Source organism: Callospermophilus lateralis, chromosome 8, assembly GCF_048772815.1.
Source record: "Callospermophilus lateralis isolate mCalLat2 chromosome 8, mCalLat2.hap1, whole genome shotgun sequence".
Classification (NCBI taxonomy): Eukaryota; Metazoa; Chordata; class Mammalia; order Rodentia; family Sciuridae; genus Callospermophilus; species Callospermophilus lateralis.
The window spans coordinates 40,896,134-40,916,879 of NC_135312.1; the positions used below are offsets into that span (position 1 = coordinate 40,896,134).

Here is a 20,746-nt window from a genome sequence, read left to right on the forward strand (position 1 = left end):
ACTGAGTAAAGCCAAGTAAAATAAGTTCAGTTCGGACAGATCACTGCATGTCTTTGAACATTCGCCTTAGCAATTCTTTCTGGAGATCACACGGGGGCACCTTTTTAGATTTCCCCATGCAAAACTCCCCTCTCACAAAAGTTCTGGCCAATGATATCCTAGAAGGCCACCATTGTTTTCTCTTGGAAGTTACCAGACTTCAGTGTAATCCCACAACGAATGCTTAATATCTGTCCGATAATTTTTACATAATTTGCTTATACTATTTGTAACTATATATACACTATATGTAGTTTGTAACTATAGAATAAACTAAACTATATTTATTTATACTATCCATTTTATGATTGAGTATTCAGTAGCCTGAAATAACTACAGTTCAGTGGTTCAAACAACTTGTTCTAGTCTTTATAACTAAGTAAATAGATGAACTAATAACAAAACCTAGTAAACCTAAAAGTCAAATGCTATTTCCATTAAAACACAAACTAAAAGAACAATATCCTGAGGAAAGACAGGGATTTAAAGCACATGATTGTTTTTTATTTAAATATATAACAAAAGCATATTGTTCAGTGTCTTATTTTTTAATCCAATCTGCTAGTCTATGTCTTTTCATTGATGAGTATAGGCCATTCACATTCAATGTTATTTATTGAGAAAGGATTTTCATTCCCTGTCATTTTGATTTATTTCTGGTGTTTAATTTGAATTTGTTTACCCTTTGATTGACTATTCTTCTAGGATAGAAAATTTTTTCTAGTGTAAAAAATTAGATTAACCCTTTCCCTTTAAATTGTCCATGTGCTATGGAATTGTCTTGTCCAAAACAAATGAACATCAAAAGGAATCATGCTGGAAGAATCCACTCCAATACTTAAGAAAACGAGATTATCTTAGTGCAGTACATGGGAGCAAATGTACAGGACTCCAATCTATTTCTAAGAATAGATTTCAGGATAGTGACTTGGACATCCTTAGAGAAGCAAACCCACTAACTGTGAGCTCATATTTCCTGGGCAATGCCAGGAACCTTCTTCACATCTCTTTCTGATTTCTTTCATTAACTTGAAACCAGTCCAGCCACCAATGACAACAGAAAATGCGTGGTCATGTGTGTAGTATGATTTCAAGGGCTATGGGGATGATCTAATCCCTTAACATCTTTTCTTCTATCACCTGAGTTTTTAAACCAGCAAATCATATGACTATCTATCTGAAGATGCCTCCTAAAAAAAAATATACCAAATCCCCGAGCAAGATACGATTCCTTTAAAATTTTCATATAGTTAAGTTTACCTGTGCAATTCCCTTTCCTAACAGTAAGAGAGAGGTAACACATTCATTCTAGGCACTGGAAAGGGGCACTAAAAGGAGGAAAAAATAGAAAGAAACAGCATGGAGAAACTCTCCAAATTCACCTGATTTCCCCAGCGACAGAGCTATGGCTGTCCAACTTTCAGGTAAAGCACAAGGTTAAATAAGCTGTACAGAGCAGCTCCAGCTAGAAATTTACAAAGCTTTCTGGTCACCCAAAGTATCATATCATCTTATTGACCTTGAGCTGTCCTCAAGGACCATATAAGATGCCTCAGAGGTACCGACAGTGAACAGAAAGCCCCTCCTGGACTCTACTAGGTCTAAACTCAAACCATCATCAGTGTCCACAGAGCAGGTATCTCAGTGAGCAGCTAGTATATGCCACTGTATTCTGTGACTAGAGCTCCAGCAGAATGCAAAACAGGGATCAATCCCTATCTTCTTGGACACGGAGAGAGCTCACTGTGCTATGACTGTCCATGGTTGCTGACATTCTCATCCTGTCCATCTTGGCCATCAGAACCAACTTCTAACATTTTCTTGGCTCATAGTGTTGAATAAACAAATGTGTTGATTCAAATAAGTAAATGCCCAAGAATAAGGCAGAGAGTTCCCTGGTTCAAGCGAATCCCTCGCAGACTCTAGTGAGTTCCCCCATCATAAGGCTACAAAGAGCTATGTTATCTTCTCTTTTTAATATATCCCTTCCTCATTACTAGCTTTGTTCTGCCTTGAGGTCTTTCAGTGACTCAGTGTGTACCAGTCTACTTCACAAGCTTCTAGAGGACAATGATCTTCCCACAGCACCTGAAAGCACTATTTTTATGGCATTCCTGCTGACTTGGGACAATGATCCAGAGCTGACTCTTACCTAGGACTGTGAGTTGCCTGACCACACATTGTCTCTTCTTGGTCTTCCTGTCTTGAGCAGAGCAGACATAGTCTCCTTGGTCCAGCAAGGACACATTCTGGAACTCCAGGGTCAAAACATCATTTGTGCTATTAGAGAACACGGTGGCATTCAGTCTCCAAAGAGCATCCAAGTTCTTGCAAATAGGTGTGAGCAGCTCTCCTGTGGGGATAGCCTGTGGGCGGAGCTTGTACCATGTGAGATTCTCAAATGTGGTTCTGTCTGCAGTGCACCACAGAGACATGCTTTCCTGTTCGGTGGGCTGGCTGGCAGGTTGTGAAGTAATTTCGAGACCCTCTGAAATATAAAGCCCATAGTTAGAGGATGGTGGCTTCACTTGGTACAGTATTCTACCCTCTTCTTGCTGCCTTCAAATCATGATAAAGTGCCAAGTGAAGTTAAGTTCTAGCAGTCTCAGAAGATTTACTATAGAGAGACAACCAAACCGGACAACTCAGGTGCCAAAATTTATTATCTGGAAATGCAAATTAATTCCCCAGATATATATATCACATTTCCACTTTGAGCTCTAAATACAGCTCTTAAGATTAAAAAAGAAAAACCCAAGCAGACTATCCAATCATCTATCATGGAATTCTAAAAGTCAGTTGCTTATTAACACACAACACTCAATGACAATAAAGCTACGTTTATCCCAACTAATTAGCCCAGACCAAAATATTTTATCCAGTACAGTCAGCTAAGTTTTATTCCTAAACCTAGGAGACACAGGCAAAAATCAGAAGCATTGGACAGTACTGTTCCCATGTCATTCCTATGGCTTTCAGAAACCCCAACCCCAGCAATTGTTCACAGCAAACCCACCAATATTTATTGAACCTTAGAAAACCATGCATTGTGTGAGACTCTGATGAGCATGAGAGGTGACCTACATATGGCACACAGCTTGTGGTTTGAAGCATACATGAAACTCTTCTCTCCAGTGAAGGTGTACGAACTGATTTCACATAGCCCTGACTTCACAAAACCTGAGTTTTCCTTTGTAAACAAAAGCACCAATTCTAGATCCCACCAAGCCTTCTCCCCACCACACACCTCTCACATGAATGGCAAGGACAAGAGAAATTTTCAAATTTAATAGCCACTTGTGAGTGGTGAGTGATCCAACCCACCCTCCAGAGAGGAGTACTCACTGGTCACGTGGAAGGAGATAATCCTCTCTCCTCTGCCGGCTTTGTTGACGGCTTCACATTTGTACAGAGCTGACACATTCGCAGCTTGGATGACAAGAGTACTTACAGTCTGTGGAGAAAACAATTCCCAGGCCATAAACAATGCAGGCTGTGTTTGTGCACATGTATTCAGACTAAAGTTCAGCAGTCCACATAATTGCTACGACCTGCCCACTCCATTCACACTACCACACTGACCACCCTCAAATGGAAGCAATTATAATTATGCAGATGTGTAACTCACATTTTACACAAAAGTGTTTGAAAATCATTAGGTTAATGATGTGTTTTAATATAACACATCATTAATATACCCATTTTCTCATTCTCATATCTATAAAATTGAAATCACTTCACAATAGGTGCATAAATTAAATAGCATTCATATTTCTTTTTTTTTTCTGGTAAGTTATTAGTTAGCTAATGGCAGCACCAAAAGTCAATGGTATTTTGAAACTGACTTCATATGCTATTATCCATCTACCTATTGGATTATTAATCTCCAATATGCCTCACATATTATCATACCATCCTTCCAATAAAGAGAGATAAGGAGATTTTCAAGTTAAAGAACTTCAAACTCACTTTGTTTTTTCCTTCGATGAGGGCATATTGTTTTTTGTTGACTTCAATTCTATTTCCACCCTGGAAGTCTTCCACATTTCTCCATTCTTTACAAGTATATTGGTTTGTCATTAAGGCAGATTGGCTACAAAAAAAAAAAAAAAAGATAACAGATACATTATGATTTAACCTCCTTATTTGAATAAATAGTAAGGAAAAGGGTCAGACTTTGGTGACTGTGTTCTTAGAAATAACTTTCCATGCAGCCTACCACTTTACAAGACTTGGCGCCAATTAAAAATAGGCCTCGGCATTGAAGGAAAAGGTCTTAGGTAGACTCATTCAGGATACAGGAGGGAAGAGCTATTCTGGGAACAAACCTCCATTCATAAATTGGATCGACAAGACAATTCAGGCTAATTTAGTTCAAAGGAAGGTAAGGAAACTTAGAAGCCATCGGGCTTCTTAAAGTCATTTCTTGCTGGGACCATGGCCTTTGTGTAGGAAATGGCCAGCAGCTGAGGAAGAAACTAGTAGTGGCCATTTCAAAAACAACAACAGGAAGTGGACTTCTTGGGGGTGGTGGTGGGTTGGTTGTTGTTGGTTTGTTTTTTGGTTTTTTTTTTTCCTTAAGGATGTCTGGATTTGTGTTGGGACTTGATAAGCTGGACCTGAGGCTCTGAGGGCTGAGCTAGGTTTATCGCTGCCTCCCATCCATCAGCACTTCCTCTGAGAGATGGACCTTCTCTCAGATAAGAGGGAGTGCAGTGGTGGTCTCCCATGGACTGGCAGAAGAAGAAAAGCCAAAGATTGGCAATTAGCAAACTGAGCAAATAACTGCTTTTGGAGAAGTGCATATCAGGACCAAGAAAAGAGAACTAGCTAATCACATGTTGGGATGCCCTAAGCCAAAATATCTGCTAAAACTTAACACAGAAAGGATGAAAGGAGATTCCAAGTTCCATTAGAGGAGCCTGCTTAGGGACAGTTTCCTCCATGCAGAATGGAGTCATGGCATAGCTTGGCTATAAGAAAGGCAAATTGGCGGGAAATAGAGCATGTGGCCCTACTCACCTGGGCTTGTAGGAGCACTCTCTCTCCAGCTGCCAATACCAGTGGATGTGACGAGGGGGAGGAACAGCATAGACGGTACACGTCAGGGTTTGCGTGGTGCCGTACTGGTAGGAATCCACAGGAGAGATCAGGGACTTCTCACCAATTTGGGGTGGGACTGGAGATAGGAAAAACAATTTTTAACTGTCAATCACTTCTGGGGAATAAAAGTAAAGAATTTCAGCTATTGAAGCTATCTTTTTTTTAAAGCATTGGATTTTGCCTCCACTTTCTTTTCGAAAGAACATCTAAATTTGAAAACAGAAGTTTTGAATTCTGGTGATACTCATACTAATAACAATAAACCAGTAGTAATGAAAACTAAGACGCTGCTTTAGGCAAGATTCACACCCCTATGTCTTGATTTGTCTCATCTGCATTTCAGAGGTAGTTCTCCCTGTCTTCCCAATCTCACAAGATCAGAGCAAGGCTACAGAAAGAAAAGAGAATAACATAGTAAACATGTTGATTATGTTCCAAGCATTGTTGCGTGTGCATTACACTGTTTAATCCACTTAATCCTCACAACCACTGTTACTGTCTCCCACTTTACAGATGAGGAAAAGAAAATGGAAAAGTTCAAGGACTTGCCCAAGGTCACCCATTCAAATAGGCAGCCAAACCCAGCACAAACCCAGACACTCTCACTTCTGAAACCAAACACTGATAAACCACCACATTAGAAAGGAAGTTGTAAATCCTTAGATTGCATCCTGCTCTCCCTCTCTCCCTCTCCTCCCTCCCTCCTTCCTTCCTTCCTTTACTTTTTTCCTTCCTCCTTCCCTTCTTTTTTTTCATTCTTTTTTAGTTCCAAAGTTATGAATGTAAAACTATGACCTTATTATCACAGTCCACCTAAATCCTGTCCCAGAGAAAGGGAATGGAACCCAAGGCTGATGGCCACAGGGATCATGCTATAAAGATTCACTCCTTCCTCTCTACTCTCAAAACCTGGCTTCTTTTTTTGCCTTTATTTCATATAGCAGGGTAAATGCTGGGGTTGATCAAGTGTCTAGTGACTTCATGAATTGATAATATGAGGTTATTTGCTGTTAATTTTGTGTGTGTGCTTGATCACTTCCTTCTCCTGTCCTTCTTATCAGCTTTCCAGTTTCTCTCCCTTCCCCAATCTCCCATACCCAGGCGGATGCTAAGCAACTTTCTAGAACCTATTATCTGTGAAATACTCCCTGAACAAAGAAAGAAGGCCAAGTTCAGCAGACACACAGAGGAGTATCGGGACATGCAGGGAAGTGCCTTAATGTCTTGAGAATATCTTAGAGTTTTCATGTGGCATATCAGTTGGAAAGGAACACAAAGAATTACAAGGGAGAAGCATTTCTCTAACTATGTTTGGAGTGAAACATTAACAGATTTACTCAGGGAGAAAAAGTGCTCTGTTTAGATATATTTATTACATCTTGAATACTCGGTCTTTCCTCCTGGAGAATGGCAATGTTCATTAGCCTGATAAAGGTCCTGAGAAGTCCAGCAATCAGGAGACTCTTTCATATCACCTTCATACCCCACCCCATACTCACTTGACTACGGCAGTACCTTTCTCCCCATCTCCAAGTAATTAATATCTTTCAGTGTGAGGAAAAAAACATTTAAACCCTCCTTAAATCAAATGCTTACTGTCTTTCCTTTATAGACTCAGAGGCAGATCCTGGACTCCAGGGAAGTCATCAGTGTGACCCAGCAAAAGCCTTCTGAGTGGGATCTGCCCATGCGTCACAGATGCATGACACCAAACTCAAGAGTCTTCCTCATCTACAGACCACACGAGCAATCTCCTAAGACAGGAGCAAACTGGCCCTGTGGGCATTCTTCCATCACAGCATTGGACCACCAATTGCATCATTTACTTTAACCTTGCATTTGACCACCAAATAGCTCGTGTCCATGGTTTCTTAAGGAAGCATGGCCAGAGCATCCTGGCCTATGTCTCATCTCAGCTCCATCTCCCTCAGTTTGATACAGTGGCCCAGTCATGAGGAGTGAGCAAGGAGCGGTGGGTTGGCAGTTTAGAAAGACACAGCCATCCTCTGATAAATCCTAGGCAGAGGGGAAAACTGAATGGACTCACCATTCACCACCAGAGACACCACGTGGCTCTGCTTCTCCTTTGAAATGGGATTGGTAAGGATGATAGTGTAATTCCCTGTGTCTTTTTCACTCACTTCCATAATGGTCAGAACATGCCCCACTTTGATTGTGTGATTGGATTCAAGGAGTCTTCCATTTTTATACCTGTGGGAGGGGAAGAAATTCCAGAAATCAGTGCACTCAGAGGGTGTGCGCTCATGTGGAATACGCTTTGTCCTTACTTGCGATAGTTACCATTTGATTTCAGGGGTTGGGTAACCGAGGTACTTCACAGGGATTCTGACACGGTCTCCCACTGTGGCTTCCACCAAAGATTCCGTGCCACTATCAAAAGCAACAAAGGGTTTTGCTAGAAGAAAATAAAAACAATTGTTGTCAGAAATGTCAAGTTACTATAAATGAGCATTTGGTTTAGTTTTTCATTTCAAGTGAAAAGTGGAAGACCTTTGGGGTCCAAGTGCTGCAGTTCAGAGTCTCTCTGCACGCACCAGTTTTCCTCCAGCCTCTGCACTCACTTTCCTTCCCCTCCAGTGCACTCCCAATATCACAACATTGTCACTTCTCTGTGTGGCTTCTCAAAGCCCAGGCCCCTGTGGGTGCTTCTGGTCCTCTGCTCCATGACAACCTCCACAGGCTCTCTCTGTGTCAATGTGCCCCAGGACTCAGTCCTCAGACCTACTCCTTTATCTACAGGTTCAAAGCACCAGTTGCATAATCCTAAATTTCTCTTTCCTGTCTGGACTTCTCTTGGGTTCTAGGTTTACATAATAAATATCTCCGGTTGGATGTTTAACTGGCATCTCTGAATGATCACACCCAACCTGTTTCCCCAAACTCCCTCCTCAATCTTCCCTGTCTCAGGGATGGCTTCACCTTCTCCTCAGCTGCACAAGCTAAAGCTCATGTCACCTTCCACTCTTTTTCCCCAGCCAGAGAATCCATCAGCAGGTCCTGTTGACTCGCCCTTCAGACATAGGCAGAATCAGATAATGTCTCCCTGCCCTCGCCTCCGCTACCCATGTCCAAGTCATCCACCTTTTCTCAACTCATTATTGCAGTGAGCCCTGCCTGGACTCCCTTCTTCTGCCCTTACTTACTTGCTTAGTATTCCTTATTAGTTACATAGTAACTAATAAAAGTAAAAGCAGAAGCCAGAGCCTGTCTCTCTCTGATGCATTTCCATATGTGAAATCTGAAATCCTTTCCAAAGCTTGTAAATAGAGAGTCATGTGAATTATTTAAGCTGAGAAATTTACATGAATGAAAAAGAATAAGTGAAAAGTCAAGGTGATTTGAAAGGAAAAGCAGAGCCACGTGGTATCTCTGCCCAGAGCCCCACAGTAAATCATTGAATCTGAGTTGCCCCAATTTCAAAGCTCATTCTTACTCAAGCAGGCCTCTCAACTTTCTAGCAAAGTGAAAATTTTAAAAACTACCTTAGATACTAATGCTGTGCTTACTGTAGTAGTAATTGTAATTACAATTAACTGTAACAAGCAATGCTTAGAGAGCACTTACAATATTAGTTCATCATATTTTAAAATTGGGATTTTAAGCCACTCCCAAAACTATGCTCTTGACCTCTAGGTCATAGAACCTCCCTGGCAAGAGCTCAAAAGTTTTTCTGAAAGAACAAAACAGAAATCTTTAGGTGATCTAAATATATTTCCGTTACCTCACTTTTCTAGGTATAGCTTAATTCCCAAGGAGATCACAACTTACCATGGACTCTTACAAAAGTGCTATTCTTCTTGGTCATCAGCCCACTGGACGCTGCACAGGTATACAACCCATGGTCACTCCGGGTGACAGCATCTATGGTCAAGGTGCTCAAAAATTTCTTCATCACAGGCATAGACTGGGTTTTAAGGTCCCGGTTTATAAGTTTCTTATGCTGATGCTAAGAAAAGAGAGTTTCCTAAACTTCCAAAGCCCAGCATAACATTAACCAACAGCTTCTGGAAATCAAGCTGAACTATTTAATGTTACTAACAGGGGCTTTTAACATCTTGTAGACAACAAATTCATTGGGATTCAGGAGACGTAAATGGAAGCAATGGAATTAGGATGTAAAAACCCACCTGGTGAAAAGGAGGTGCATGTGAACTGCAAAAAACACAGGCGAATGTGACCACTGTTTAAGGAGAAGTGGCCTTAAAGGGAGACTCATGCAATCGCCTAGTGAAAATGAATATTCAGTCTGATGATAGCAGAGTGGAACAGAATTCTTAGTACTGCATCTTTTCTGTGGTTTGCTGTGTTCTGCAGTGCACTTAAAGTGTGTGTGTGTGTGTGTAAGAGAGATTGTGTGTATGTGTGTGTGTATGTGTGTGTGTGAGTGGGTGGGTGTGGGTGGGTGTTAAGGCTCTCTTGCATCTGGCCAGAAAGGGTCCTATCTCTTAAGGAGAATTTGTCAGGGCTTATTATCAAAGTATTTAGAGGTCTGGCTTTGAATTGTTAGTGTTACCTTCAAAGAAGGGTATTCCCAGTTGAAATCAAGCCCCACATTTAGCTCAGTTCTTGCTGTACAATTTAAGACAAGCTTCTCTCCAACAGATAGCTCCACTTCATGAGCGGGGCTCAGAACCACATCATAAATCTTGTACCCTAGAGCAAGCAAATTAAAAACACAGAAAGTGAGAGGGAAAAGAAACCTCTAAGTTGGCCCAAATTTATTTGAAAGTGATACAAAATGTGTGATATCATTTTCCCCTACGGGCCTCACTTATAAATACTTGGTAGCTCTTGGCTTATGGAGATTTTACAAAGCATTACCTTGAAGGATCTCAAAGATGTTATAACCCAGTGGATAGAAAAGTCTAGGCCAATGGGGTCAGCTTTAGTAAACTGTTGAACTTTCCGTAAAACAGGCACAATTAAAAGAATTGATGCCAAACAATGCCACGAATATTGAGTTTTCTCATAAAATATGCTCTGAAATAACATAATTTTTTCATTCTTGGTGTTGATAAAAAAAAGAGAAAAACTCAATTGCACATGGGTATATAGGATAGGAAAGGGTAGTTGTAGTGAATCGCCCAGCACCATATCCTGAGTTAATATATTTCCTAGTATTGAATATATTTCCTAATATCCCTTGTCCTTCACCCTGTAAAACCTTAATCTCCAGAACCTTCTTGCAAAAACCACCCTTTATCGTCCGACATTAATCATATGGGAAGGAAATGTCCTCTTACCTACAACCACAACTATGTACATAATAGACTGGTAAGTCTCGTCATTGATTCTTGCCTCACAGAACACCATGCCAGCATAGCTGACCATGTAACTGGGAATAGTGAAGCCTTTCGTACTGTCCCAGGAAATTCTGTTGCCATCAGGAACAAACCTCTTTTCTGGATACCTCTGGGTAATAAAAAAAAATATATTAAATATTTAATCCAATACAATCCAAAAGTAAAAGCCGTGGACAGTGATCACTAAATTCATCTTATTTTTTAAAATGCAAGTTGATTTTTCTTATTCATTGTCATTTTGGCTCTTCCTAAATTCTTTAAACTGTTTAAAATTCTTTGTGGGTGGGATATTGGAAATGGGTTACCCATCTTAATATTAGTTTGAAATCATGAAAACCTAAGAGATGATTGGAAAAGACATAACTTACTGCACAAAGAGACACGTTGAGATTTGAAATGGACCCCCGACAGGGAATCACCACAGTTTTGTTTTTGTTTTCCGTAATGTACACAACTCCATGCTGGTCACTAACAGAAGCAATAAATGGTGATCTGTAATCTAGGGGAAAAAAAAACAAAAAACGTGATTCCATCAGTGAGTTCCTAGAAGAAAAGTTCATAAACTTTTCAGATTCATAAATTCCAACCAAATAAGAGAATGATTGGAAATGACACTTCACACTGGTAATGCTGTCCACAGGTTAATCTGCTGGGAGATATCTGGCTCCAAAGATATACTCCAGAAGGGGTGTGTGTGTGTGTGTGTGTATGTGTGTGTGTGCATGTTTGTGTGCAAGAGTGCATGTGTGAAAAATTTGAAAGCTCTGACAATGAGACTGACTCTTTTCACAAGGAACATCAATAAGTAGAGTATATTTTAAAGGTTCTCTATTTTGACATTTGACTTTTTTTTTTCAAAATGAATAAGCATATTTCGTTTAAATTTTAAAGTTAAATCTACACACTTTACATACATATTTTACTGATATCAAGAAAAATTCACCTTCTGTCTTTAGGCAAATAATGTAAATGCCATGAAAACCACTTAAAATCTTTAAGTTAACAGAAAGTAACTAGGGATTTTTATTCAAGGAAATACTTTATATGACATTGAAAGACTGTGAAGATTAGAGGTAAGAGTCTCTATAAAATAATGCTGAATAATTACTTAATTTGGTTTAAGATTCAGCAAGATATTGATATCTCCAATAACAAACAGTTGAAAAGCCACAATGTCAAAGACTGAGGAAAAAAAACAAAAAGATTTTAATGTCTCTCACACATTATTCATATGATGTTAATGCTCTACAGACCACCTACTCCATTCCCTAGAGAGAAAGATGATGCTTGAAAGCTCAAAGATAACATTTCATCTTGTTATGCCCATCATATCAGACTGAGCACTTTCAGAGGTGAAGAAAGTGTTAATTGAACCAAAGGGGAGAAAAGCAGCTTATTCTCTGTAACAGCAGAAGTTTGATTTCCTTCCCAGCTGGAAAGCACAGAAAGCAGCCAATCTAGCCCACCACATGCCACAGCCATTATCTTAGGAGGCCAGGGCCTACTTCCTGGCTCCATCCATTGCTGGAGGGAATGGGGTCAAAGACTAAGGAAGTAAGGTAGGAACCATGGGGCACATAAAAGACCTGTCCCTAGGGAATACTAAAGTCAATGTATTCTTTCCCATTGTTAAGCTTCATGACCAAAATCTTGGATAGCTCAATTTAGAACATTAAGTTTAGACAGGAAGCAAAATGTACTGGTATACCCAAAGGCAAGAATATGCAAATAGTGCCGGGATCAGTGCTGTTCAATATCATCTACGCTTCATCCACATGTTGAGAAATTTTACATAACTTGCTTATAGAGGAAACTTTTGGAAGCTAAATTAATACTTTGACGTAAAACTAAAGCTATTCAGTAAATCAATTCTATTTTCAGTAATCGAAAAATAGGAAGTAAACAAAAGAAACCCAAACAACCACCCATCCTTTCAAAATAAAATATTTACTGTAACTCATGAAATGCATCTTCACATGTCTCCAGGTTTCCTGACTTGGGGAGAAGGAAATAACGAGATATAATGGGAGAGGCTCATCTTGTAGTATTTCCAGACAGGCCGAAAGCAGGAAATCCTTACAATCTTCTGAGAGAGTCTCATCTCCCAAGACTGCCAGATCAAAAGGAGCCAGAAATGCTCCAAGATCTGAGCCCTGCCTCTTTCAAATCCTGCAGAGGGGAGGAGGAAGGCACTATCTTGGACTGTGTTTACCCTGAGCAAAAATCATTCTCAAACATTGTGCAATGCAGGAGTGACCCAGGTTGTTCTGATGTGGCCTCCACTCTTCCATGGTACTGATCACACTGCACCACGGAGATGTAAGTGAAGATATGCAGGGTGTTTCCCAAAGCTGAGAAATTCCTGTCCTGTAAAAGTCACTTCTGGGAAAAAGTTTAAAGTCATGTTCATCTGCCTCAAATCCCCTGGGATGTAAAGTTACATGTACACAAATAAATAAAATGTCTTTTAAAATCCATCCTTCACTAAAGAGATAAATACTTTGCATAGCCAAACAAAATATGATGCAACCCTTACATTCTTCAAAATGACACAGTATCATAGGTATCTCATTAGTTAGGATGCAAGAAAATTAAGACTGTATCTGATTTTCACAATATAAAAGAAAGCATAATTTGTGTTCAAATATTAAATACATGCAAGGTTGGATTTTACATTATAAGGTGAGTCACTGGTATCAGACCCAAAGTGAAACTCTGTCAAATCACACAAGCAAAAAAAAAAAAAGAAAAGAAAAGAAAAAGAAATGCTGTCCTCACAGGACTGTTTGAGGTAGAGTCTGTTTGCACATAACTGTGTAACTTATTTTTTTATAAAGTGTAAGTCAGAAAAAATAAAGCTCCTATGTACAAAAATACTCCAGAGCCCTTGGTTGTTTTCCCATACATTCTTGTGACAATCTCCTACACTGCTGTAGATAACCTATCTCACCACAGAAATCTTGCTATAACTCACTCTCCAATCTTTCTTGATTTCAAAGATTTCAGCTTTTTTCCCTCAAACACCAGAAGGCTTTTTATGAGCCTCCACAGACAATGGGGAGCACAGATTTACCATAGGAAGAAAGATCAGAGCTGAACTAATTGGGCAAAAGCAACGAAACGTGGCCCAAGCTCCAGACCCAACCAGTGAGTCATTTCTCAAAGGAAGCCCCAGGAGAGAAGAATCTTGTAGATTCCGCTTGGCAACCAGCCTTTGGAGCAAGCCTTTTGTTGGACTCGATTCTTCTTTGTGCCTATTGTGTTTAATAACTGGAAAATTAACGTGGGAAATGAATTCTGTTCCACCACTCACCTTGAACGTAGACATAGATGACAGAGGCCACGTCAGTGTCCCGGTAGAAGCACTTGTAGGCCCCAGTATCATTTCCGATCACTTTTGGAATTGTGAGTGTCTTACAGAAGAAGTCATCGCTGCACTCCGTCACCTCCACCCTTTCCTCCAAGCCACTCTGACTATTGGGCCAAAGCCAGTCCAAGTCCCTCTGTCCCCTGAAAAATTAATTCCAGGAAGGTATTGATGGGAAATGTCACACCATGAGGCTGCTTCTAAGAAAACAAAAGGTTCCTCAAACTTACATCAACTCCTGACAGATTCAGAGCCTCCTACCAATGACAAGTTAGATTGACAAATGACAAGAGGCCATAGACTCGGCTTCAGGAATCAACTATCAAGAGTCGTAAGTTTTGTACTAATTCACACATTCATTCCTTCAACAAATATTTATTGAATATCTGTTATGTGCAAATCATTGTTAAGGACAGGGGATATAGCAGCCAATAAGTCAGGCAAAAATCAGTGCCTTCGGAGATTGGGGGAGCTCAGTGGTAAAGCCTCTGCTTATAGTCCATAGCCTCTGGGTCTAATCCCCAGCAACATGGAAAAGAAAAATCAATGTTCTTATAGAATCTTAGTCTAATGGGAGATCGTCCATTTTAAAATATAAGTAAAGCTTCTTGTGTAAAATAAGGATTAGTACTATGCCAAAATATATAGAAGATAGAAAGAGAGAGAGAGAGAGAGAGAGAGAGAGAGAGAGAGAGAGAGAGAGAGCGCGCGCAAAGAGTCCTGGAAGGAAGGAGCTTGATGAAACTGGCCATACAAAAATTGAGAGGAAGAATATTTCAGGCAGAGGGAAGAGTAAAGTCACCTTTACTGGCAAAGAGTAACCAGTTAAGAGTGGGCAAAGCAGGGAGTAAGAGATGAGGTTAGGAAGGAAGGAGGTGGAACTAAGTGCCAATAAGGACCTTAGTAAGGACCTAGTAAAAACTGCATTAAAGCATAGATTAATTTTATTATAGCATTTCTCTGCAAGACCCCACAGAAAATATTAACATCAAGAAGAACACAACCTTATTCAATGCACTCAAAATCTCCATGAAGTCGTAGCTCTATCAGGGAAGTTACTTTTAACATGCTCCATGACTTTTTCAGACTCTAAGGAATTTTTATTCAGAGTTTCAAAGGGGAGTGTGGAATCTTGGTGGATTTTAAATAACCTTTGCTTCTGGGAATGTCTTAAATTAGCAAAGCTAAAGAAATGGCACCTGCTACTGTGTTGTTGTTGTTTTTTTTTCCCAAGGAGTGGGCATCAGGGACCTTCCACTGAATAGGGGGATACCCTTTCCACTCTGCAATCTATAAGAGATCTGTGTTATTCTGTTGACCAGTTGGTATTCTGCGAGTATGAAGCAATGGCAATCAGCTGCCCAAGATTCTTTGTGGACCTCAGCACTCTTCTCAGAGGGCAAGCTTGCCTCAATCCATCATGGTCTCTGCCAAAAGCATACCAGTCTTGAGAAGCTTCTGGGTCTTTTGTGAATGATCACTACATTCAATACAAGGTCTTCTAGCTTTCTTTTATTTATTTATTTATTTATTTTTATTTTATTTATTTATTTATTTTTGCTTTCTGGTTAGAAAGCAAAGTTTAAAGCTCTCTTCTTTTCCAAGAGATCTGTTTTCCCAGTTATCAAAAATCAATAGCATGACTTCTTACTAGCCAGTGGGAGGAGAGACATTCCAGAAAAGCAAGCCACAGCATGAAGTCCGTGACCTGTACAGGACACATACTCAGTAATATCACTGGCTTAATGTTAAACTGCTACTACCGTCAGAATTTTTTCATGAAATAAAGTCCCTATGAAGAACTAAAAAGATGTCCAAAAGCCATACTGAGTAAAATAAAGGATGGCTCTTACTTCTTCAGCTCTATTCTATAAAGTTATGTTCTCAAACTTCATTTATTTACTCAATACTCATTGAGGGTCTGCTATATGCCAGATGCTGTACGGGTTTTTGACGTGTGTGTGTGTGTGTGTGTGTGTGTGTGTGAGAGAGAGAGACAGAAAGAGAGAGAGAGGAAAAAAAAGAGAGGGATACATGCATACTGAAAAGTAGTAGAAAAATTACCAGCAAAATTTCACACCATTTTTGAGAAAAGACCTTCATTGTGGTTTACATGATTACATCACTGCTTAGAAACCTCACAACTGATGAACAATTACTACAATGCTATTATAATTGTACTGTAATGGAAATTGTTTTTCCCTTGATAAACAATGAGTTCTTCAACATAGGAAATCTGAATCAAAAATGAATCCTTACCTGCAAGTGATTTGAAGAGTTGTGTTAGCCATAATTGTAAGTATGTCTTTTTGTATGCTGAGCCTGGGTGGATCAAGGGAAACACTAGGCAAACCTAGAAACAAATTAAATAAATGAATATAGGTGCCATTGAGTTAGACCCAATAGGAAACACCTTCCATAAACAATGCATACTCTACACTTTAAAAGGCCTCTTCAGCAATTCATTGTATGAAACTGGGATTTGCTTTTCACCATTCTCAGTAAAAGTTCACAAGCTGTGTCATAACAGGAAGAATGGGCAGATGGTCATAAACCAACACAACAGTTCTGCAATTCATGGAGCTAGGGTGGAGTTCCTGTTTTCCTGCATTGCCAACTTCAAGGTCTTACAAAAGGATATGGGACATTGAAACCAAATGAACCTTCATTGGATGATCTCAGTCCCTTGGGAAAGGACCCGCTGACATTTCTTATAAAACATAGGATGTACACATTTGACTAAATCGCTGATTAATGAAAATCACTTGGAGGGATTTCTACATAGCTTATCTACATACCCTGAAGGGGTGAGAGTGTCTATGACCCCATCACATTGTCCTCTGTCCATTTTCTAGTGCTGGCAACTGGACCTCAAAGGTTGAGATAATGGCTCATGAAGATCACACATTAAAATGGAAGCAGAGGAATTGAGGAAGAGAAAACATTTCCCAATTTCACACACACATGCATATTAATATAGTTTTCCTTAAAGAGCAGGACTAAAAATAGTGGAATACTAATGAATTCTAAGTGGGAAATCTCAACTTATTAATCAAAGGTCTAAGCTTATCCTGACATCAAGTTGGAAGCCCAAGAAACCTGTCTTTACCTAAAGGCTGAGGAGGAAGCAAAATACCTTCACATGGGTCACTTCATACCAACATAACTGAGTTGAATTCTCTGTCAATTAAAGGAGAGGAGGCAGTAGGTGCTGAAAAGCTTCAGAGAAAAAAGAATTGTCCATTCTGCTAGGGTCTTAATGGACATCGATATCTTTAAGGCATCAGCTTAAAAAAGTAACTCATACTGGGCAAGCACCACCCCCCCACACACCCCACCCCGATTTCTAACTCACATCAATTAAGAACAAATGACTCCCTAAGCCTACTCTGGCATTGACTGTTGGGAAAATAAGTGAGGATGAGCAAATATAAATAAGTGTGAGACAGTACGAGTTAAGAGAGTGTAAGTAAATATCCATTGGAAATGTCTAATGCATTGAATCTTTGGCTCCCAATGTGAACAAGTGGAGGAAAAATGAACAACTGATGGCACTCCTTCTCACACCCACACAAATGTGCAAAATAGGTGGCTGACATCACTATAGATTTATTCAACAATAATACAGTTTTGAAAAAATACTGGGAATTAAGTTAGATCAATAAACCTCAGAAACTAATTGACATCAGTGTTGACTTATTGTGCTGTCCATGATATTCCTAGACCTACAAAATTTGCATTTAAAAAGCATTTCAGCTGACCCTAATGTAAGGTCTATGGGCCACTCTTGGATAGCTAGGTACCTAGTCATGGACAGTCTGTTTTACTTAATTAGCATTCTTCACCATGAAGGAAATAAATGTCTCCAACATAAGCAAAACTTAAAGCAAAGTGTTTAAAAGCAAAAGAAAAGTCTTCTAATAATGGAGTTCCCCTTGACACACTAACTTAATACAATTCACACAAGGATCCAAATGAGAAAGAAACCATTAATTAAACACATTCATGTAAGAAAAAAGTGATAGTAAAATGACTGGCTGCTCAATAAGTTATGTCCACTTCTCCACCAAAGTAAAGTAAAAGACTTGTTTTTGTTTTAATCTTCTGGGTTGTTGTTGTTGTTGTTGTTGTCGTTTTTGGTTCTTTGGTAGTCTTGGAGACCAAATCCAGGGCCTCATGCATGCTAAGCAATATTCTACAACTGCACTACACTCCCCAGCCCCTAAGATACTCTTTAAGTTCTATCATAAATTATTGCCCCAGATCATTTCATACTCCAGACACATTAGCCATGTAACTTTTTTTAAAAGACATGTTCTTCATTCATAAGAAGCCAAGACAACACCATACTCTTCTAAAGCCATATCTACAACAAAAATCTATTCAACAATGCTATCAATAATGACTTCAGATTTATCTCTGTAGACCAAGAATTTTTTTATTGTTCTATTAAACTTCATTTGTTTTCATTGGCAAATTTGATTCTTACTCTTCAGAAAGTTCTAAATAAAATGACTGTAAGAGGTACATATGCTACTACTCAATAAAAAGCCCTTTTATGTTCAAATCCCATAACCAATATTAATTAATTTGTGCACTCTTACCCTTCCAGCTCAAAGACGGGCAGAAAAACAACAGTGGCTCTGTCTCTAGAATTCGATGGCACCAATTATAGCCCAATCCAATTAAGCAAGTTGCACACTCCAAAAGGGCAACCTCACCATTCTATTCAGGGCAACCAGATCACAGTTACTACTGCTGCACTAGGAAACACCCCAGGCTTTAAAGCAACTCACTTCTTTTTGGAATACATGTTCTGAACCTTCATTCTCTTCCAAGAAAGGGGGACAGCAAGGCATTGAGGTCTTGTCAGGGACAAATGGGTGTCCATGGTGGAGCTAGCCCCAATGAACCAAGTCATTATTAGGAAAATTCAATAAGTGTAGATAGATGATCTTGGTACTGTATGCGAGTGCCAGTGTCTTTTAAGACATAGGATTTTTTTCTTTTGATATAAGGAATTTTTTTACTCCCACCCCCCCTTCTCTCACCCTCTTCCCTTTCTCACCCTCCAAAGGGTGGAAATCTGGAAACTGGAAAGCTGTAGCTATAGAAATGAGCGGGGTGGGGAGGAGGAGAGAATGGGGGGGGGGAGAGAAAAAGTAGGAGGAGGAAGGGAGAGCTACAACACCAAGACCTTGTGTGTTCCTAATCTAAAGGAGAGGGAAATTTTGCCTGACAAGGAAAGCAGCCCTAGATCTAGGTACTAAGTTCTGCAGAGGTTCGCAGACCTGAACCTCTGAGGATTCTCTTAACCAAAAGACCAACGATGTTAAGTTGTTTTGCACAAAAAGTTGATAGTCACTTTGAGACCTTAGGGAATCTGTCACGGACCTGCGGACAAGTCCTAATGTCCTCTCTCCTCTCTCTGTTAGAAAAGCGTCTCCCTGCACCAAAGAAGCAAAAAAGTCTCCCTCCGTTTGGACCCCACCTTGTAGGATAGGTGCGCACGTGTATTCCAGCTAAAAGGGAGCAGCAGTCTGAGGGCCCTCGCTCCCTTTGGGACCTAGCAGAGAGCCCTGTGAGATCCAGATAGCCAGATCTGCGCTCCCTTCAGGATGCTGTGTACAAACAAGCAAGCAAGGTTTCACCGCCTGTTCTTGCCTGCGGGAGCACCTCCTGCCCGCCAGACCAAGGCACCTTCCCACTCCAGCCTCCCCAGAGCCCGAGGGTGTTTCGGCTCCGCTGGACACGCTCTTGGCGAGGCCCTATAAGATACCACAGTCCTGAAAAGGGAACTGGACTAGAGCTCAGGAAACGGAGTAATCTTGGGCCAGTCTCTGAGCCTCAGTTTCCCTTATAGACAAGTGAAAGAATCCAGAGTGTCAAGTCCTTCCAATTTCTCTGGCTGTGTGATTCCAAGTTAGATCTCACGTGCCCATCTCACCGCCCGCACCCGACCTCTCCGCCTTCTCCTACTGAGTGGGCTCCTTACCCACAGTGGTGGCTCGGGTCTCCACGCAGAGCCACAGAGCGATGGCCAGCAGCGCCTTGCTCTCCATACGGCACCTGGAGCGGGGCATAGTGCCCAGAACTCAAGCGCAGGCTCTTTCTGACCGCGCCTGTGGTGCAAAGAGGACGCAGAGGTGGAATGCGCTCCCCAGCGCAGGACCCCGGGATACTCAGGGCGAGGACGCCCTGACTCCGGCCGCAGCTGCAGGGGCTTCTGCGGGTGCGGGCAGGAGAAGTTATGCTGGCTGTGGGAGGGGATCTGGACTCTCTGTAGTGCGCAAGTAATGTCCTGCTCGGGCAGAAGAAACGCAGTGTTCAAGCCTGCTCTCCCGGAGTCCCGGGACTCAGTGCCCGGTGCGAGCGCGGGCTGAAACTCTAGATCGCGGGGGCAGGGCCTTGTGGGCGGGGCGAGGCGGAGCTCCCCTGCGACCAGCCCAGCAGCGCCCTGGGTATCTGGCCTGGATCCCCAGCTCCCAGCGCGCACTACATCCGGTGTTACAGCACCTGTCCTGGACTGTGCCACGAATCGCCTCGGGGTAGAAAGTCCCAGGGCTAAAACTTCGTTTCTGGTGGAAATAAATTATAGCCGATAACGGGCTCTGAGCCCCCCAAAATTCAATCGGTTGCTGACCCAGGGAATCTGGGGAGCATCCGCGGAAGCTCAGCGAAGGACACGGCGCCCTCACCAGGCGCTTCAAAAAGCGACCTTCTTGGTCGCTACAAGCGTCCCAGGTGGCAGAGGATCCGCTGCAGTTTCGGACAGCTAGTGAGAGTAAATAATGAGACTACACTTCACAAGGGTCGTAAACTGGCCCTAGTTTTGAGTTCCGTATTGAGTGCTCGTTATAGACAACTTTGGCTGGCACGATTGTTTTAAAAAATCCCAATCTGAACGGCTTTA

General features: G+C 41.0%; 1 protein-coding gene across 4 annotated transcripts in view; it reads right to left on the reverse strand.

The window, feature by feature from the left end:
• The window catches only part of Kdr (kinase insert domain receptor), a 43,906-nt gene extending 23,707 nt beyond the window's left edge, over window positions 1-20,199 (reverse strand). For all 4 annotated transcript variants that reach the window (XM_076865134.2, XM_076865136.2, XM_076865135.2 and 1 more), the window contains exons 1-13: window positions 19,829-20,199; window positions 16,093-16,186; window positions 13,780-13,976; window positions 10,835-10,965; window positions 10,407-10,575; window positions 9,677-9,816; window positions 8,932-9,109; window positions 7,444-7,558; window positions 7,190-7,353; window positions 5,062-5,218; window positions 4,009-4,132; window positions 3,385-3,493; window positions 2,192-2,527 (exon numbers count right to left, since the gene is read on the reverse strand). In XM_076865134.2, the coding sequence (XP_076721249.2) occupies window positions 2,192-2,527; window positions 3,385-3,493; window positions 4,009-4,132; window positions 5,062-5,218; window positions 7,190-7,353; window positions 7,444-7,558; window positions 8,932-9,109; window positions 9,677-9,816; window positions 10,407-10,575; window positions 10,835-10,965; window positions 13,780-13,976; window positions 16,093-16,186; window positions 19,829-19,916 (2,002 nt within the window). In that variant the 5' untranslated portion in view covers window positions 19,917-20,199. The remainder of the gene's footprint in view (window positions 1-2,191; window positions 2,528-3,384; window positions 3,494-4,008; window positions 4,133-5,061; window positions 5,219-7,189; window positions 7,354-7,443; window positions 7,559-8,931; window positions 9,110-9,676; window positions 9,817-10,406; window positions 10,576-10,834; window positions 10,966-13,779; window positions 13,977-16,092; window positions 16,187-19,828) is intronic.
• Between the last annotated feature and the right edge of the window lie 547 nt (window positions 20,200-20,746).